Raw genomic sequence first — 19,069 nt, forward strand, 5'->3', positions numbered from 1 at the left:
GTTGCGGACTCAATCCCCAGTGTGGGGCTTGCAGGAGGCAGCTGATCAGTGGTTCTCTCTCATCACTGATGTCTCTCTCTCTCCCTCTCCCTCTCCCTTCCTCTCTGACATCAAGAAAATTAAAAAAAAAAAAAAAAAAAAAAAGTCCAGCCGGTGAAAACTTGGATTTCATCCCAGCCCAAATGCTACCCGGGCGTTTGTGTGCGACAATCATTTCTGCCGGTAGGTGGCGATCTTGCTGCGACAATCGACATGCACGGTTTCTCCAAGGGCAGCCAACTGGGGGCACTCAAAAAAAATAAATGATAACCTAAAAAAGGGCTTCTACGCTGAAGACTGCTCGGCAGAGAATTCGCCAACAGCAAGAGCAAAAAATGCTCAAAAGCAAACGTGTCTTCCCTGGCTTCTGATCACTGTTTTTAGAAAGAACTGGGTCTAGAAAAACACGCTGCCCGCCCTCGTTAACGTATCGAAAATGTTAGAACGTAAATTACGGTGCCGGTGTTTTCTCTCTTCTCCGTTGGTGTCAGCTGGCTTCTTCATCGGCCTCATTTCCCAAGGCGGCTCGGCACCTGGACTGTCTTTCAACGAACTCTCAAAGCAGAGGCTGCCCAGCCTGGCGGGCCCCCCAGGAAAGCGTGTCTGTCTGTGGGGTCTCCGCCCTGGGTGACAGCCTTAGACCTTGATTCCTGCGTCACTGAGACTTGGGGTTCCAGCTGCTCTTGGGTTTCCCTTGCAGCCTCTTACGGATGGACGGGCGGGCCGTGTACCCAGGAGTCTGGGAAGGGTCCTCTTTAGCCTGAATGCCTGTGTCTGCCCGGAGCTCAAAGGTAAGATTTTATTTGATAGAAAAACTCTGTCGCTGTCAAAACAAGCAAAACAGCCGCAAAAGCCACTATTTCACAAAGGCCCGGGGATATCAAGTGGCTGCGGATTACACTTCAACTCTCTCTTTTTCTTAAAAATGTGGTTTTTTAAAAATTGATTTTAGAGAGAGAGGAAGGGAGGAGAAAGAAACTTCGATGTGCGAGACACTGGTCAGCTGCCTCCTGCACGCCCCCTACTGGGGATCGGCCTGCAACCTGGGCATGTGCCCTGACCCCGAATGGAACTGACAGCCTTTTCACGCTCACCCAACCGAGCCACACGGGCCAGGACTCAATCACATTTTAGAGGTTGGAGGTGAAGATTAAAATGAATGTTTTCTTTCTTCTTGATGTTGCAAGCTATCCGAGTCCAAGAAAAACAAGTGTAATATATTTTTCATCTGCAAGTGGCAATGTTTCTACTATCAGCATTATCTTTATTACAGGGAGATCATTAGACATAATCTTTTCACAAAACAGTTTTGAAATTTTTCGCTTTGGAACATTTCAAGCATTAGCCCATTAGCCCCTTCCTCTCCAGCTGGGTAATTCTGAAAAACAAACAAACAAACAAAACCCAGACCATAAAAAAATTACAATAGAAAAATAAAAACACCTCCAAGGAATTCTAGAAGCATCCATGGGGCCCTAAAAAAATAAATAAATGGGCAACTAAGAAACGAATAAAAAGCAGCTTTCTGATTCTGAAGATGAAAGACATTGAACGCCATATCCTATAGAACACGGTGTGGTAAAACCTGTCTATCAAATGATGTAAGAGTGTGTCCGTTACATAGGCAGAGGGTGGGAAGGTGAAATAAACAGTGATACTTTGTGTCTGAAGAAGAGCTTTTAATTATTTTAAAAGCAATGGTGAAGTGACAGAGATGGCAAACTACGAAACGAGAGACGATGTGACACGCACATAACCTCGGGGTTAAAAAAGGGAGAAGACCAAGTGAGACGTTTTCGCAGAGTAATTGGACATATGGAGGGAATCCGAGTAAACAGAGGGAACGGAAAACTACCGACTTGTGAGCACACAGCAGGGGCAGCTGCTGGCTCTAAAATTAGAAATAGAGACACGACATTTTCGGAGCAACACCAACACATCACAAAGGCTCAGCCCGCCAGCGCCCATCAGAAGGGCATTAACCCCTAAACGATCGATCGCAAGGCGCACACGGCCATTGCCAGGTGGGCAACCGGTGGCTGCTCACTTCCCCAAACCTCGCTGCTCGCCGAGTCCAGGAACATTTCTCTACAGAGGGCTGCCCTTGAACCACCGCTCAAATGAAAACCAAAGTCAGAGAACCCAGCCGGCATGGCTCCGTGGTTGAGCGTTGACCTATGAACCAGAGGGTGTCACCAGTTCGATTCCTAGTCAGGGCATATGCCCGGGTTTCAGGCTCGATCCCCAGTAGGGGGCGTGCAGGAGGCACCGATAAATGATTCTCTGTCATCATTGATGCTTCTCCTCTCTCCCTTCCTCTCTCTGAAATCAATAAAGATACTAAAACAAATAAAAAAAATATTGCCCTAACCGGTTTGGCTGAGTGTATAGAGTGTTGGCCTGCGGACTGAGGGGTCCCAGGTTCGATTCCAGTCAAGGGCATGTACCTTGGTTGCAGGCACATCCCCAGTAGGGGAGTGTGCAGGAGGCAGTTGATTGATGTTTCTCTCTCATTTATGTTTCTGACTCTCTATCCCTCTCTCTTCCTCTCTGTAAAAAAATCAATACAATATAATAAAAAAAAAATTTATTAAAAACAAAAGTTAAAAGAACCCAGTAATGCTGGTGGGATATTGATCATCATAAACCCTGCAAACAGGCAACTGGGTCTATTTCTGAAAGGCCCTCAGGCATTCGCCGAGAGGATGAGAATCAGAATGGGCGGAGGGCGTTCCTGTCCCTGCCGGGAGCGTGGGCCTTCGCTGCCTTCAGCGCCCCCGCGACTCAGCATGTTAATACATAAGAACCCCTACGTGGCTGGGGCTGAGGGTTGACTTGCAGTGTTAAATTACGTGCAATGATATTTCAGAAGAGAGAAACTTCCCCTGGGACTGAGCCATGTGGCTCAAAGCGAAGTCACAGGGCTGTCTATACAGCCAGCCGCAGAACGTAGGCAAATGGGGGTGCCGCTGTCATTTCGTGGGGCGCAGGGACACCCCTCCCACCTGGAACTTGTACGTTAGGAGATGCAGGCGGCCTTGTCACAGAGCTGCCTGCTGCTGCCGCGTGCCCAGGATTCACCCCCTCCCAATAAAAGTCCTGCTTTGCCCCATTAAAAGGCGCCATCGGATCCTTACGGGACATAAAGGGATGGTTATAAGGGATCACCTTTGCTTTCACTACCAAAATATATGTTTATGTAAACTTCACATTTATTTATTTTTTAAATCCTCACCTGAGGATACGTTTTTATTTTATTGTATTGCTTTTAGAGAGAGAGGAGAGGAAAAGGAGAGAGAGAAACATCAATGTGAGATAAATATTGATCGGTTGCCTCCCATACACATCCTGACTGGGAATCAAACCTGTGACCCTGTGGTGCCCAGAATGATGCTCCAACCAACCGAGCCACACAGGCCAGGGCTGAGCTGTCAGCTGTCATCGCCTCATGTGACTACTCCCTCCACTGGGCACCAGGACGCAGCCCCTAACAGGCAGGGGAACACCTCACTGACAATTCTTCTCCCCCCACCAGTCTCCTCAAACCAATGAGTTCACTCGCCACTCCACTGCCCTTGGGCTGAGATGATGGCCCTCAGATCACGGGTTAAATTATGTAATAAATGATCAGGAAAAGGTGAACACACAGGGATGGGCAGCTGGGAACCCAGAAAAAGGAACACTGGGTTAAACCAGAACCTCTAGCAAAATGACAGGGTGGTTGCTGCTTTGCCAACCTGGGAGGGTCAGGCACACACAAACACAGAACGTCCCTGGCTACATAAGGTGGGTTTACCAAGCTGCTGCCACTGCCGGGGACCGTGGGCAGGATCTAAACTCGGCGCTACCCACACACCGGTCGCATCTGCCCGTCACTGTGTTTTGATCTCGCTGCAGGCGTCTTGGATCAGTGCTTGAGAAATAGCTCAGCCACAGGAACAGCTAAAGTGTGGAGCGGTGACCTCCAGTGGTTTAGTTCCACTAACCTCACATAAGATTCCAAACATCATACTCTCGTTTCCAAATACAAAAAAACAAACAAACAAAAATCTTCCTGCCAACATTGCTCAGTGGTTAGAGCATCTGCCTGGGCACTGGAGAGTCTTGGGTTCGATTCCAGATGAGGGCACGTACCAGGGTTGCAGGTCTGATCCCCACCCCAGGTCGGGGTGCATCGGGGTACGTGTGGGAGGCAACAATCGAAATGTCTCTCTCTCATCAATGTTTCCCTCTCTTCTCTCTCTTTCCCCCTCCTCCCTCCCTTCCACTCTCTCTTAAAAAAAAAAATGGGAAAAATATACTCATTCCAGCCCTAGCTGGTTTGGCTCAATGGATAGAGCGTCGGCCTGCGGACTGAAGGGTTCCGAGTTCAATTCCAGCCAAGGGCACATGCCTGGATTGCAGGCTCAATTTCCAGTGAGGGGCGTGCGGGGGGCAGACGATCAATGATTCCCTCATCATTGATGTTTCTATCTCTCTATCCCTCTCCCTTCCTCTCTGAAATGAATAAAAAAAAGAATGATAACTTTATAAAAAAATATATACTCATTCCAAAAACGACAACAATAAAAAACTTTAATGATTTGAACCCGTAGGAGAACTTAGCAGGAAACGTTGAAGAATCATATAATTTATCAAAGTACATTTAGGAACTTGAATTGGGAGGGGGGGGGGGTGCAGCCAAGCTTAGATGATCATGAATGAAGACAGTTATTTAACAAACGTTCATCGAGACTCTGCTATGTGACAGGTTTTGTTCGAGATGCTGAACAGACACGTATGCATCACGATGAGGAGAAGGACACGTACGAAGCCCTTCTACGGACCAGGCCCTGAGTAAGTGCTCTAGGTATGTGGGCTCATTTGATCCACCCGCCACAACCCTGTGAGCTACTATTATTTCCTCCACTTTACAAATGCAGAGACGAAGCTTCCAGTCAGCATGGCTCAGTGGTTGAGCACTGACCTATGAACCAGGAGGTCACAGTTGGATTCCCGGTCAGGGCACATGCCCGGGTTGTGGGCTCGATCCCCAGTGTGGGGCGTGCAGGAGGCAGCCGATCAACGACTCTCTCTCATCATGGATGTTCCTATCTCTCTCTTCCTCGTCCTTCTCTGAAATCAATAAAAAAAATATTTTTAAAAATAAAGAAAAAGTGAGCCTGGGGTGTTGAAGGATCACCATGGAGGTCATGGGCAAGACTAGGTGGGAGCTACTGCAAGAAAACAGGCAAGCGATCGTGGTGGCCTGGGCCAGAGCGACGAGAACTGGTCCATTTCTGGAGAAGTCATGACGGTAGAGCCAACATTTGCTGATGGTCCGGTCACAGAGTGCAGGGCAAGCGTATCAAACTCAAAGGCCAGCACAGGCCAAACAAACGAGGCATGCAGCCCGTGGGCCGCGAGTTTGACATGCTGGGCGTACGGGGAGAGGGTCAAAGAGAATCCTAGAACTTGTGGCCAGGCGAGCACCTGGAAGGATGGAGTCCAATACATTTCTTTTTCACTTTCTTAGGTCCTCACCCACAAACCCCACTGGGATTTCTGTCACTGTGCACGGCCTCCTCACTCGGGGGAAGAAATCTGGAAAGCACTGGCATTAAAAAAGCAAAACAAAAAACACACATTTAAAGCTGCTTGGGGTTTTGCTTGTCTGAAATCTGCATGTGCCACGCCCTTCTGTGACCTGGCAACCTTGAAACGATGATGGTGGGAAATTTACTCTTTTTTTCAGGGATCCATTAAGACGCCTTTCAGAAGACGGAAACGCCGTATATTTTAACTATACTGGATACACTCTGAATATTTAAGCATGCTGAGATTCTGTTTAGTGTAATTCTGGCGTGTAGACTGGTTGGCTGGATGCTAAGGAACACACACTTTCTTAGAGAAAAGCAGCGTTCCTGGCTTGTAATGTAGGGCATAAACAAACACATGCTTGATCAACTATGTACGCTCTTGTCAATATATCAATGCAATTATTATTTTTTCAAATATATTTTTATTGACTTTTTACAGAGAGGAAGAGAGAGGGATAGAGCGTTAGAAACATCGATGAGAGAGAAACATCAATCAGCTGCCTCTTGCACGCCCCTACTGGGAATCGAGCCTGCAACCAAGGTACATGCCCTCGACCCAAATCGAACCCGGGACCTTTTAGTCCACGGCCCGATGCTCTATCCACTGAGCCAAACCGGTCAGGGCTCAATGCATTCATTCAGGGGTAGGGAGCGTCCGGCCCTTGGACCATATAAGGCCGACGAAATCATTTGTTCTGGCCCTGCCAAGGCATTAGGGGTGAGTTAATGAAAGGTTTAACCAAATATAGCAGGCTAATTCTTAAGTTGATAATTGTGTATGGCCTGCAAAGGATGTTATAAATACCCAAAAGGCCCTGGGCAGAAAAAAAGGTTCCCCACCCCTGATTAAGTCATCAGTTCAAACTTTCACATGAATTTCATTTCTTCTGATTTCACTTATTAGTTTAAAAAGAGGACGGATTAAATAGAGTGAAAATATATGAGCAGTGACTACTTGCTTCATGGTGAGCCGGCATTCAATGAGAACAAGGCACTCTGATTTTATCTGAAACACGGGCCTGTTCCTTTCGTATTAAAATAACTGTGGTATTTGAGTTCAGAGCCAATAGTCTGGTCTCAGGACAAAAATATGCCTTTCTTTGGCGTTGACAGATCATGAAGCATCCATCCTAACCGTTTCAACACAGAAAACAGCTTTCTCTCTTGTCCGTAAACAGCCTGCACTGCCTTCAATTAGGCAAATTAATTTAGATTTCTATCCCAAATGGTATCCAGTACCATATACTCATTTCATCAGAGAAATGATCAATTCTGACTGTGGATTGCTTACTTTTGCATTGGAGAGCGCAGCAAAGTGAACATTTAAAACAAGATAAGGGAGCCCTGGCTGGTGTGGCTCAGGGGGCTGGAGCGTAGTCCTGTACACCCGAAGGTGGCAGAGGTTCGATTCCCAGTCAGGGCACACGCCTGGTTGTGTGTTCAGTCCCTGGTCAGGGCACGTAGAGAGGCAACTGATTGATGTCTCTCTCTCTCTCTCTCTCTCTCAAAATCAATAAACATATCCTCGGGTGAGGATAAGGAATTAATTTAAATATGATCAAAGAAGAAACTCTCGCCGAAACCAGTTTGGCTCGGTGGATAGAGCGTCCGCCTGCGGACTGAAGGGTCCCGGGTTCGATTCCGGTCAAGGGCATGTACCTGGGTTGCGGGCACATCCCCAGTGGGAGATGTGCAGGAGGCAGCTGATCGATGTTTCTCTCTCATCGATGTTTCTAACTCTATATCTCTCCCTTCCTCTCTGTAAAAAAATCAATAAAATATATTTAAAAAAAAAAAAAAAGAAAAGAAACTCTCACGTAACTACCTCTAAACAGATGCCTCCTGACTTCCAGGCTGCTTTCTCCACTGGGCTGCCGACCTGCCTGTCTAGCGGCTCCTGGACTCCAGGAATGCCAAACGGAAGGCATCTTCTGCCTGGCGCGGCCCCTATTCCTGTGCTCCGTACACATCTATTAATAACACCTTCACCCACCTGGTCCACCAGGTTAAGCACGTGAATCACCCTGGACCCCTCTCTCTCCTCTGCTTCCTACATCCAATCCGCTGCCAGGTGCTGCCCACGGAACAGCTTCGCAACTGTCTTTCCTGCATCTCCTCTCCCCCCTCTCCGCTCTGCCAGACTTCCCTTCCTAAAGCTCAGACTTACGCTACTACTTGTCTAAAAGCTTTACACGTTTCCTCCCATTTCCTATGGAACAGCCCAGACGCCTTAGAATAATAGCACCCAAGGCTTTCCATTCTTTGGCTCTGGCTTCCCCACTACCCCTTGTTGTGACGATACCCAGGCCTTCATTTATGGAGGTGACCGAGTGGTCGTCCCTGGAAGCTTGACTGCTCATCGTTGCCCGGAAGGAGACCATGGCCCAGAACCCTTCGAGTGGTTTCTCGGGGAGGGAGTGGACGAGGCAGAGTAGGCAAGTGGGAGCAGGCTAAGGACTGCAGGGTTTTTTGTGTTTTTTTTTTTTTTAAATATAGTTTTATTGATTTCAGAGAGGAAGGGAGAGGGAGAGAGACAGAAACATCAGTGATGAGAGAGAACCATTGATCAGCTGCCTCCTGCACGCCCCCTACTGGGGACTGAGCCCACAACCCAGGCCTGTGCCCTGACTGGGAATCGAACCGTGACCTCCTGGTTCACAGGTTGATGCTCAACCCCTGAGCCACGCCGGCCGGGCTCAGCTCCCTCATCTTTAAGATGGAAACAGAAGGCAAAGAAGGACCACAGTGGGTGGTTGCGAGGGTGAACTGAGTCCGAGGACTGCACGGCTTAAATAATGTCGGTGGACTCTGGGCGATAAAGGTGGTCTCTAATTATACAGTACGTGACCTTGAGACCTTGCTTTAGGGCAGTGGTTCTCAACCTTCTGGATCTTTAAATACCCAACCATAAAATTATTTTCGTTGCTACTTCATCACTGTGATGTTGCTACTGTTATGAATCGTCATGTAAATATCTGATATGCAGGATGGTCTTAGGCGACCCCTGCGAAAGGGTCGTTTGACTGCCAAAGGGGTCGCGACCCACAGGTTGAGAACCACTGCTTTAGGGCAAAGGGAACCAGTGTGAGATTTGGATAAAGGAAGTGGTTGGGGCTATGCCATAGCCGCTATGGGCTTTGGGTCGGTGGGTGTGAATATGAAAGGCGTATTCACAGGCAAGGTGCTTGTTACTCTACAAATCAGCTCATCCAGGGAGGGACAGTCCATCCTTAGGGCCCCACGGCTCCGAGATGTCAGAGTATACAAAACAGAAAAAAATGTAATGCCCTTTCGTAGGAAAAAAAGTTCAGTAGCGCATCGCTCAGCATGCTGCCACCACCCACAGCCCTGACTGAGCAGCACCCCATGGCCCCTTCCCCGCCCCCACCAGACCTGGGATGGTACCTGCCAGGTCCCCAGCCTACAGGCTGGCAAACTATGACCCCTGTGGTCTGCCTCACAACCAGGAGCTGAACCAACCAGGTTTCCTCCTTTAAGGGTTTGCATTAAGAGCCACACAGGAGGCAGCCCGTTTCCTTCACGCAGCCAGACCCACAGAGATGCACAGTGACAAACCGGTCGGTAGGTCTGCTCGGGCCAGGCCTGGGATGGGGGCTCCGGGCCGCCTTTCTTTAAGCCCCCACACGTGTAAGGTGTTTCTCATTTCATATACGCACTTACAGGACCACATAAACGCAACCTAGTGCAACTGCATCCTGCAGCTTTAACAGGCATTCCCAGCTTCTGCTAAAGATGGGCTACACTCGGCGAGAAAACCTCCAGGGGACCCTCTCCCAGCGCCCCCGCCTCGCCCCGCCCCGCACTAGACCTTATCGATTGCTCCTGCCTAGGCCGGCCCCGCTCCGCCCCGCACTAGACCTTATCGATTGCTCCTGCCTAGGCCGGCCCGCCCGATCAACTGCTCCTGCCTGGCCCGCCCCGAACGCGGGAGAAGAGTGCGCGGGAAGACAGTTTCGACCCGGCTCGGCGGCCGGAGCGACCCATTCAACCCCCACAATCCTGACCGGCCTCCGCTTCCTCCTGCTTTTGCACCCCTGACTCCCTGAGGTCTCCCGAATCACACAAGAGGAAACAAAGCAGCTCACGCCGCCGCCATGTCCGAGGCTTATTTCCGGGTGGAGTCGGGTGCGCTGGGCCATGAGGAGAACTTTCTTTCCTTGGACGACATCTTGATGTCCCACGAGAAGCTCCCGGTGCGCACAGAAATTCCCATTCCACGCCTCGGCGCTTTCTTCCCGGAGCGGAGCGGAGGGGCCGACACCGACAACACCATCCCTCAGGTAAGCCCCCGGGCTCGGCGCTGCGCGGAAAGACTACAATTCCCAGTGTGCCTTGCGACCCTGGGGCTTCGCGTATCTGTGGGCGCGCTGTCCTCTGGGATTTGTAGTTTTAGGGGCAGACGGGGTCATCTCGCCAAGCAGTTTATCCGCGGGTCGCGGTGCACTGCGGTGGTCTCCTCACCTAGCTGGGGCCACTTGTACGGAAACTAAATTTATCCCAGGTCGTCAGCCTCCGTCCTCCAACACGGATTTCATTTTTGAAACTACAAATTCAGCAGTGTTTTTCCCCCTCTCTCTCTCCCTTACCCTCAACATGCCTTAGGATTGGCTCCTACGGAAAACAACAGCTTTGGGTTCTGTAAGAGCGTGTAATGCGTCTGGGACCCACGAATTGCTAGATTCATCCCTGCATCATGATGATGGTGTCAGCAACCATTGACTGAGGGCTTTGGTGCCAACATGCATGGGGTGGGGAGAGTGTACTTTTCCATTTATTAGCGCCTTCATTCTGCAACAACCTTATAACTAGGCATTGTCACATACAAGGAAACTGAAGCCCAGAGACGTTTGGTAGCTTGGCCAGGGCCCCGCTGTAGGCGGTGAGCTGGGATTCGCACCTGGGGCTATATGACTTCATATACAATGTGTCCCAAAGAGAACAGGCAATATTGCTCATGCAATGCGAATTTTCCTTTTTGCCACACACACATTGACTTTGTCATTGTTCTTCAATCCTGTCGGACGCAGGGCTCAAAGCTGGAACTCCCCTTGTGGCTGGCAAAAGGACTTTTTGACAACAAGCGGCGGATCCTCTCTGTGGACCTTCCCAATATCTACCGAGAGGGTTGGAGGACTGTGTTCAGCGCAGATGCCAACGTGGTGGACCTCCACAAAATGGGGCCCCATTTCTACGGGTTTGGCTCCCAGCTCCTGCATTTTGACAGCCCAGAGAATACAGACATTTCCCAGTCTCTCCTCCAGGCAAGTAATTCATGTGGAAACCTATGGCACCGCACATGCCTCAGGAGCCAGCTTTGGCTGCCACCAGACATCACGCTTACCCAGGGAAACGTATGACATATACAATTAGTGTGTTATTATTCTAGGCCAGCCAACAGTTAGACTGCATTTGCCAACTACACACACACACACACACACACACACACACACACACTTAAATAGGACTTGTCTACTGTTATTCATTTTTGCTTGCTAAGAGTTGGGAGCAGCAGAAAGTCCTGGAAAGAAGAGGTGATGGTTGATTGCAGGCATCAGGCACTTAAATACACAGCCCCAGCCCAGCCCAGGACCGGTCTGAGGGTTCCTGTCGGAAATACACGTGGTATTTGGTTATTTGTTCCCTTTCCTTGCTTTGAGGTTAAGACCTGGCTTTGCTACGTACGTGACTTGGTCAAGCTACTTGACCTCTTTAGGCATCAACTCTTCACCTGTAAAAGGAGATAATAATAGTGTTAAAACTATAGAATCATAGTGAGCGTATGTGAAGCCATTTAATGTATGGTAACTATCACCACTGTCCATGGACAAAACAGTGTTATGTATATAACATCCTTTATGCTGGAATAACCTTACTTTAAATTTCATAATGACTTTTCATTCTGTTAAAACTAGAAGAACTCATCCTTTCTACCTGTTTTTTTACTTCCTCATTTCTTGCTTAATAAGAACACACTTGTCACCTGGGCTGTGCTGATACCCTGTATCGGGCGTCAGGGTTATTTGGCCTGACGCTTACCAGTGCTGTTTCTAACGTGATAGTTAAAAAAGAAAACAAAAAGCCATTGCCATCCACTCAGAAAAGAAGCCAATGGGCAGACTGTAGACAGTTTGAGCTTATGAAGCTCTTCTAAGCAGACATCACTTGTCTTATAACGTTGCCAGCACATGTTCTTGAATGGGAACGCTGCCCTTCTTAAGTGAGTTACCTGTTGTCTTTCTCCGTCTCTGCTTTGAAGTGCTGTAGACTGGAGTTGCTCACAGAGAAGGTGAGATTGCCAGGAGACAGTTGCAGAACGGAAGTGGGGCTTGTGGCTTGGGCTCAGAGCCGGGAACTGACACCGGTAGAGCTGTGTGACTCCATCTCTCTCTCTCTTTCTCTTCCTCTCTTTCTCTCTCTCTCTCTCTCTCTCTCTCTCTCTCTCTCTCTCTCGCTGAAAATAGAAACTGCATTCAATTAAATCAGGGACCTTTTCTGGTTGAAACCTGTCTGCATGTGACCACAGTACATTATCACGTCCTTTGTTACTATAACAATAATGGGGAATGCTTTTCGAGGAGCTTACTCTTGCTAGCCACTTGCTAGATGCTCTGTGGGTATTACTTTGTTGGATTTCCACAACAATCCATTTCACAGGCAAGGAAATCGAGGCTTGGCAGTGTGAAATAACTTACTCAGACCTCCTTCTGACTGAGTCCTGAGACCAGATTCTCCCCTTTTGTGCCATTTAAATGTTTGAGGATAAAACTGGATCTGGCTTGGCCAGCATGGCTCAGTGGTTGAGCATCGACCTATCAACCAGGAGGTCACGGTTCGATTCCCAGTCAGGGCACATGCCCGGGTTATGGGCTCGATTGCAATGCGGGGCGTGCAGGAGGCAGCCAGTCGATGATTCTCTCTCATCATTGATGTGTCTGTCTGTCTGTCTCTCAAATCAATAAAAATATACATATATTTAAAAAGTGGCCCTGGTTTCTCTTGCTCCCTCTCCTTCAGACGTTTATTGGACGTTTTCGCCGCATCATGGACTCCTCCCAGAATGCGTACAATGAAGACACTTCATCACTGGTCGCCCGGCTGGACGAGATGGAGAGGGGCTTATTCCAAATGGGGCAGAGAGGCCTGAACGACTTTCAGTGTTGGGAGAAGGGGCAGGCTTCTCAGATCACAGCGTCCAACCTGGTTCAGAACTACAAGAAGAGAAAGTTCACCGACACGGAAAACTGAAGGCCGCGGACACAGCATCGCCCCTCGTAGACTCGTCCCTGTGTGGCCTTGCGAAGAGCCTGGTCGGCCCTGGAAAGGGCCAGCCTTGACGTGGCTTGTTCCCTGCAGCTCTCTCGGGAGCGGTGTCATGCAGTTGGGATAGGACGTGCTGAAGGATGTCCCTGGCCCCGGAAGTCTTCCAGGACTGTCCCACCCTGCCGACCCCAGCCCAGGCCTCCCTCACCCAAGAAGCCACAGCTGAGGAGCCATCAAAGTCCTTTATCCATAAAGATCGGAAGACATAGGTTGCAGTAGAGTTGGAACTGGAGTTCCTGGTGCCTGGAAGGGACTTGACAGCCTGAGATGCCCACCTCCCCTTGCTCAGAGCCATCTGAGTCTGTTCACAGAATGCTCTCGCGCGGAATTGCTTCATCTTCCTGGTTGTGCAAAGGGCAGCGCCCCCAGGATGCTGGACGTGTAAATATCTCTTGCCCCCTGCCTGTGGGGAGTTACCCCAGTTTCCAAAAACAGCCATGAAGAAAGAAGGATGCCCAGCCAATGTGGCTCAGCGGTTGAGCATTGACCTATGAACCAGGAGATCGCAGTTCGATTCCTGGTCAGGACACATGCCCGGGTTTCAGGCTCAGTCCCCAGTAGGGGGCAGCGTGCAGGAGGCAGATAATCAATGATTCTCATCATTGATCTTTCTCTCCCTCCATCTCCCTCTCTGAAATCAAAAAAATATATATTTTTAAAAAGAATAAGGAAGGGAAAGGCAGGCGAATGGCACGGATTTTACTAAAGAGGAGACGGTGCCACCTCCTCTGTGACCAGGAATTCACGGAATTCTGCAGCCGCCCTAGAGGGGAAGTGCTGCACTGAGCTTGTTTTTGCCTCAGATCTTCACAGCATCTCCTTGCTGTCAGTGGTCCAGTTCCAACGTAGTTATCAGCCGGTGTGAACCAGCCCTTATTTGGTGAAGTCAGGACCTGGGGTTGCTGGTCAGGGAGAGCCCTGTTGGAGAAGCACAATTCACAGGCGCCTGTCAGTGGGCAAGAGGCCGTGGGTATGTGTTTCCTTTAGTCCATTTTGTACATCTTTACATCGAGGCTTCCTGACCAGTTACTGAGAATCTAAGCAAACACAGAACTTCCCCTGGAGATCAGGCGGGCACCTGAGCAGGAGACGGCATACCTGGGGCCGCCGGCCTGTTTTGAAGGGCAGTGGTCGCCACACCACTGCCCCCCACAACCAGGGAGAACGGCCTTTGTCGCTGGAAACGAGGAATTTGGGCATCCAGACTGCAGATGCCTCAGTGCCAACTTAGAATGTCAGGAGGGCTTTTGAAATGCCTGTTTTAAGATGGAACCCGTGTTTTTATCGTTTGATTTCGGTGCTAAATAAACGACCCGCTTTGCACTTGGATACAGTCTGTGCGAGTCCTTCAGCTGATGCGGCAGAGCCATCCCAGACTTCTGTCTTTGATCGTGTTTGACGATAAAGCCCAAAGAAAGCCATGCGTTAGCAGCTGCTCTTTTGTTTGCATGCTGTTCGTAAATAGGAGTGACAGTCTGTAGGGAAGGGCTGTGTCCTACAAAGGTGGGACTTCCATGGCGACCACGGCGTTTTTTAAGCATATTGATTGATTTTAGAGAGAATGGGGGAGGGGGGGGAGGAGAGAAACATTGAGTTGTCCCTGCCGAGCAGCCTTCCTCGAGGTCGTGAGCATTCCTCCTGTGATGTCGCCGGGGATGGGGTCTAAAGGACGGTGCAGATGAGGCTCCCCCAGAAGCCAGAGGCCTCCCATCTGCCTGCTTTTCAGAGGGCAAAGTCAAGTCCACTACAAGGAGCATCATTTCATTAAACTTTATTTGAAAATAGTTTTAGATTTCTGGGACAGTTAGTTGTAAAGACAGTACAAGGCGTTCCCATATACCCCTCCCCGGCTTTTGTCCGGGCCTCAAACAGTTCACCAACCACAGACTTTATTCGGATTTCACCAGATTTCACCCTGGCGTCCTTTTCCTGTTTCAGGATCCAATCCGGCGTGGCATTTAGGGGGCAATCGTTTTTTAAAGCAAAGCAGAGCGTCAGACTCTTCCCTGCGTTAACTTCAGAAGTTAAGCTTATCCTGGCTGGCCTGGCTCCGTGTTTGAGCATCTACCTATGAACCAGGAGGTCACGGTTCGATTCCCAGTCAGGGTCCATGCCTGGGTTTCTGGCTTGATCCCCAATGGGGAGCGTGCAGGAGGCAGCCAGTCAATGATTCTCATTGATGTTTCTATCTCCCTCTCTGAAATAAAATATATATAAATATATATTATTATTATTTTTAAGAAGTTGAGCTTATCGGAAAGGATTCCCTGCATAGGGTTGGGTAACGGGCTGACTAGGGCCCTCTTTGGCCTCCCCAGGAGCAAGCTGCTGCTAAGCTCAAGGAGGGAAAGAATATTTGCATTTCCCCTGAAAATGAAACTTCCCCCCCCCAGTACTTGTATCTGATGGAGAAGGGCCTCTGATTTGCCTTAAAACTTTCAGCATTCTCTCTCTCTGATAGCAGCCCCTTGATCTCCTCCCCTTTCCCATCTGGCACATCCCAGCTAATTCTCTTGGTGTCTAAATGAGTTTCAAATGAGCACGCTTTCTACGCCAACGTTATTAACAAGTGTCAGCGCAGCTCCGAAAATAGCGCCTGGGAACTGCTAACGTTTCCGCCGAAGCCGAAGCCACAAAGAGAACGCACAGAACCAGAGGCTCCTTGCCCAACTCTGGCCAATTAAAACCAAAAAAAGCCCCGAGCTTTAGATCTTGGTGATGTTTTCTGCTCCCTCTCGCCCTTGAAGAGAGAAGTTTACGTGGCTCCCACGCGATTCGCGTGACTCCCCTTTTGCAAGTAAAGTTCATTCCCTGCAGCCAGCGTGCGATTTTTATTTTTTTTTGGATGCAGAAAAGCAAATGAACAGCTAAGGAGTATATTCCATTGCAACAGGGAGAGAAGAATGCTGTGACTCAGTGAAGGAAAAGTGTGGTGAGTCCAGGCGGCGTGGCTCAGCGGTTGAGCGTCGACCTATGAATCAGGAGGTCACGGTTCGATTCCCAGTCAGGGCACAGGCCCGGGTTGTGGCCTCGATCCCCAGTGTGGGGCGTGCAGGAGGCAGCCGATGGATGATTCTCTCTCACCATTGATGTTTCTATCTCCTTCTTCCTTCCTCTCTGAAATCAATATATATATATTTTTTTATTTTTTAAATATATTTTATTGATATTTTACAGAGAGGAGGGGAGAGGGATAGAGAGTTAGAAACATCGATGAGAGAGAAACCGATCAGCTGCCTCCTGCACACCCCCTACGGGGGATGTGCCCGCAACCAAGGTACATGCCCTTGACCGGAATCGAACCTGGGACCCTTCAGTCTGCAGGCCGACACTCTATCCACTGAGCCAGACCAGTCAGGGGTATTATTATTATTTTTTTTTTTAAGTGTGGCAAGAGTGCATCTCAATGCCCCAAGAAAGACTGGAGACAGAAGCCAGTATTGAAGCCAACACTGCCAGACTCACAGGAGGGACGACACCGCAGTTGTTCCCGGAGAGCGGCCTTATCTTAATGGAACAAGAGCACGTGGCACTTGGCTGTCTCTCAGGTTCAGGACTGAAGCATTTTAAAAACTTCTCAAAGGACACTGTCATTTTCTAATTTAGCATTTCATGCCCACACACTGCTTTAGCCAAGATTCCAGGTAAATATTAAGCAATGTGCTCCTTTTTTTTTTTTTTATGTACATATTTTTTAATTGCTTTTTTTAAAGCCTGGCTGGTGTGGCTCAGTGGTTGAGCATCGATCCATGAACCATTCGATTCCCAGTCAGGGCTCCGTCCCCAGCAGGGGACAGTTGTTTAATGATTCTCTCTCATCACTGATGTTTTTGTTCTCCCTCTCCCTTCCTCTCTCTGAAGTCAATAAAAACATTTAAAACGGGAGAGAGAAGGAGAGAGGGAGAAATATTCATCGGGTGCTTCCTGCACACGCCCTGACGGGGGATCAAACCCGAAACCTGGGTATGTGCCCTGATTGAGATTCAAACCCACCACAGTTTGGTGCACGGGAGGATACTCCAACCCACTGCGCCACACCGGCCAGGCACTGTGCTTCTTTTCAAAGACCCGAGCAGTCCAGGAAGCGTTTTCTCAGGTTTGGAGCCCGCTCAGGCCTTGAGCACATTTCAGAGGGTGCTACTTGCTGAATGTCCAGATCATTTCAGAGATTCTTAGGAGGAGCACACGGTCGGACAGGGAGCATGTGTCCAGGTATGGCCTGCAGTGAAAATCAAGTTTCCAATGTCGAAGGCCTTTTTAAAAGAGATCAATAAAAACGGAGAAACCCTCCCTCTGTTGTGAAAGACTGTTATTTCTGCAGGCGGCTGTGATTTTGAAAGGCTTTTCTGCCAATAAAACCAGTCATAGGAGAAGAATGTGCCTCGGGTGGTTGTGTGTGGAGAGAGCCATGTTTGGCCGAGCTCAGTGGAGGTGCGCGCATGGCCTTGCTCAGTCACAGCCCACGTCCCCCCGCCTCCCGGGTGTCCTCGCGCGATGCGACAGGGTCCCTGGGGACTCCGTTGCCGAACAAATCTCCGGAAAGCGGTCATGTCCTCAGGCCCCAGGGATGGACATGGGCTCTGGAAGCCAGAGCGAGAGAACTGGTTTGGGGGTGACTGCTTGACAGTATTCTCTGTGGGGCCTCATCACTTAGCGCTAGCACCTCTGTTTCCTTCTAGAAACGTCGATGCCCATGTCTGCCTGACTTGGGCCAAAGCGCAGGAGGGCGCAGGCCCACCGGCTCTCCCGGTCCTGGGAGCTGGCCCAGCCTCAGCTCAGCCCAGCTTCCTCCTGTCCGAGATCTTTCTCTGTGCCTCCCCTCCCGCCCCCCACCCCCACCCGCCCGCCTCCTCCGGGTTATGTGCCCAGAATTTGTTTTGAAGGCCTCAAAGGCAGTGACTGGCCTGCTCCTTCAGATTCTTCCCAAATAAGCAGATGACGGAGTTTCTTATCAGAGCTCCCTAAGCTGGTAGCCGCCGCAAGAGCTTACTAGCGGCGGTTCTCAACCTGTGGGTCGCGACCCCTTTGGCGGTCGAACGACCCTTTCACAAGGGTCGCCTAAGACCATCCTGCATATCAGATATTTACATGACGATTCGTCACAGTAGCAACAGTACAGTGATGAAGTAGCAACGAAAATAATGTTATGGTTGGGTCACCACATGAGGAACTGCATTTAAAGGGCCAGAAGGCTGAGAACCACTGGCTTAGAGCCTGTTTACAAAAGCTTTTCATCCCGTTGTATGGAATCCACGGGAAATGTAACACATCTTGAGATTATGAAGTGTGGTAATAGCGTGACCGCCCATGAGCTTCCGTTGGTTTAGGTGCTGGAACACAGGCAATGCTTCCGTGTGGCTCCTGCCAGGCCCCCTCTCCTAGACTTTGCGTTTCTTTCCCCGTTGCTCTGTCTACCTAATGTGTGTATATTATTTTGATGAGCTTTTGTGCATCTTTTTTTTAAGTATAGTTTTTATTGATTTCTGAAAGGCAGGGAGAGGGAGAGAGAGAGAAACATCAACGATGAGAGAGCATCATTGATTGGCTGCCTCCCGCACCCCACCCCACCCACACACACACACACTGGGGATGGAGCCGGAATAGGAGCATGTGCCCTGACTGGGAATTGAACCGTGACCTCCTGGTTGATAGGTCGAAGCTGAACCGCTGAGCCACACCGGCCGGCCTGGGCTTCTTTCGCTTGGTTTTACGTTGTGACTTTCGGCAATGCTACTGCAGTTTGTTTTTATTGCTGAAGGATATTCTATGGTGGGAACATGGCGCAGTTTCTAGGAGCATTCTCTTATCACTGGACATTGGGTTCGTTTCCAATCTTTTATTTTTCTATTACACAGGGTGGGGAAAAAGGAGGGTACGCTTTTTACCACAATTCAGAAAATCTTTTGAAAAGGTGAAGTGCTCTAGCTACAATAGCTATTGTTCATGGAGCACTTACTCTGTGCCAGGCACCGTGGTCCCAACTTCATAGGCAGTACCTCATTTACTCTTCACAGCAACCCTGAGATAAATCCCTACTTTGCCTCCTTTTCCTGAGAAAGAGACAGGCTCGGTGAGGGTAAGTAACTGCTAAAGCAAGTGCCGAGCCCCGG

At 49.5% G+C, this 19,069-nt stretch overlaps 2 protein-coding genes across 4 annotated transcripts in view; both read left to right on the forward strand.

Annotated features, from left to right (window-relative positions):
• Positions 1–19,069, forward strand: part of NLRC5 (NLR family CARD domain containing 5) — a 940,085-nt gene that overhangs the window by 810,716 nt on the left and 110,300 nt on the right. The window lies entirely within an intron of this gene.
• GINS3 (GINS complex subunit 3) lies at positions 9,555–14,288 on the forward strand (the record flags this gene model as incomplete). Of its 3 annotated transcripts, none has more annotated exons than XM_081106979.1 (3): positions 9,557–9,919; positions 10,667–10,900; positions 12,654–14,288. In XM_081106979.1, 3 exons carry the CDS (start codon positions 9,734–9,736, stop codon positions 12,882–12,884), a joined length of 651 nt encoding a protein of 216 aa, XP_080963105.1. In that variant the 3' UTR covers positions 12,885–14,288. The 3 variants fall into 3 exon arrangements, with proteins under 3 accessions (XP_080963106.1, XP_080963105.1, XP_080963107.1); XM_081106981.1 differs by having other exon boundaries at positions 9,734–9,991; positions 12,654–14,281; XM_081106980.1 differs by lacking the exon at positions 10,667–10,900 and having other exon boundaries at positions 9,555–9,919.

This window comes from Myotis nattereri (assembly GCF_964212035.1).
Source record: "Myotis nattereri genome assembly, chromosome: 15".
Classification (NCBI taxonomy): Eukaryota; Metazoa; Chordata; class Mammalia; order Chiroptera; family Vespertilionidae; genus Myotis; species Myotis nattereri.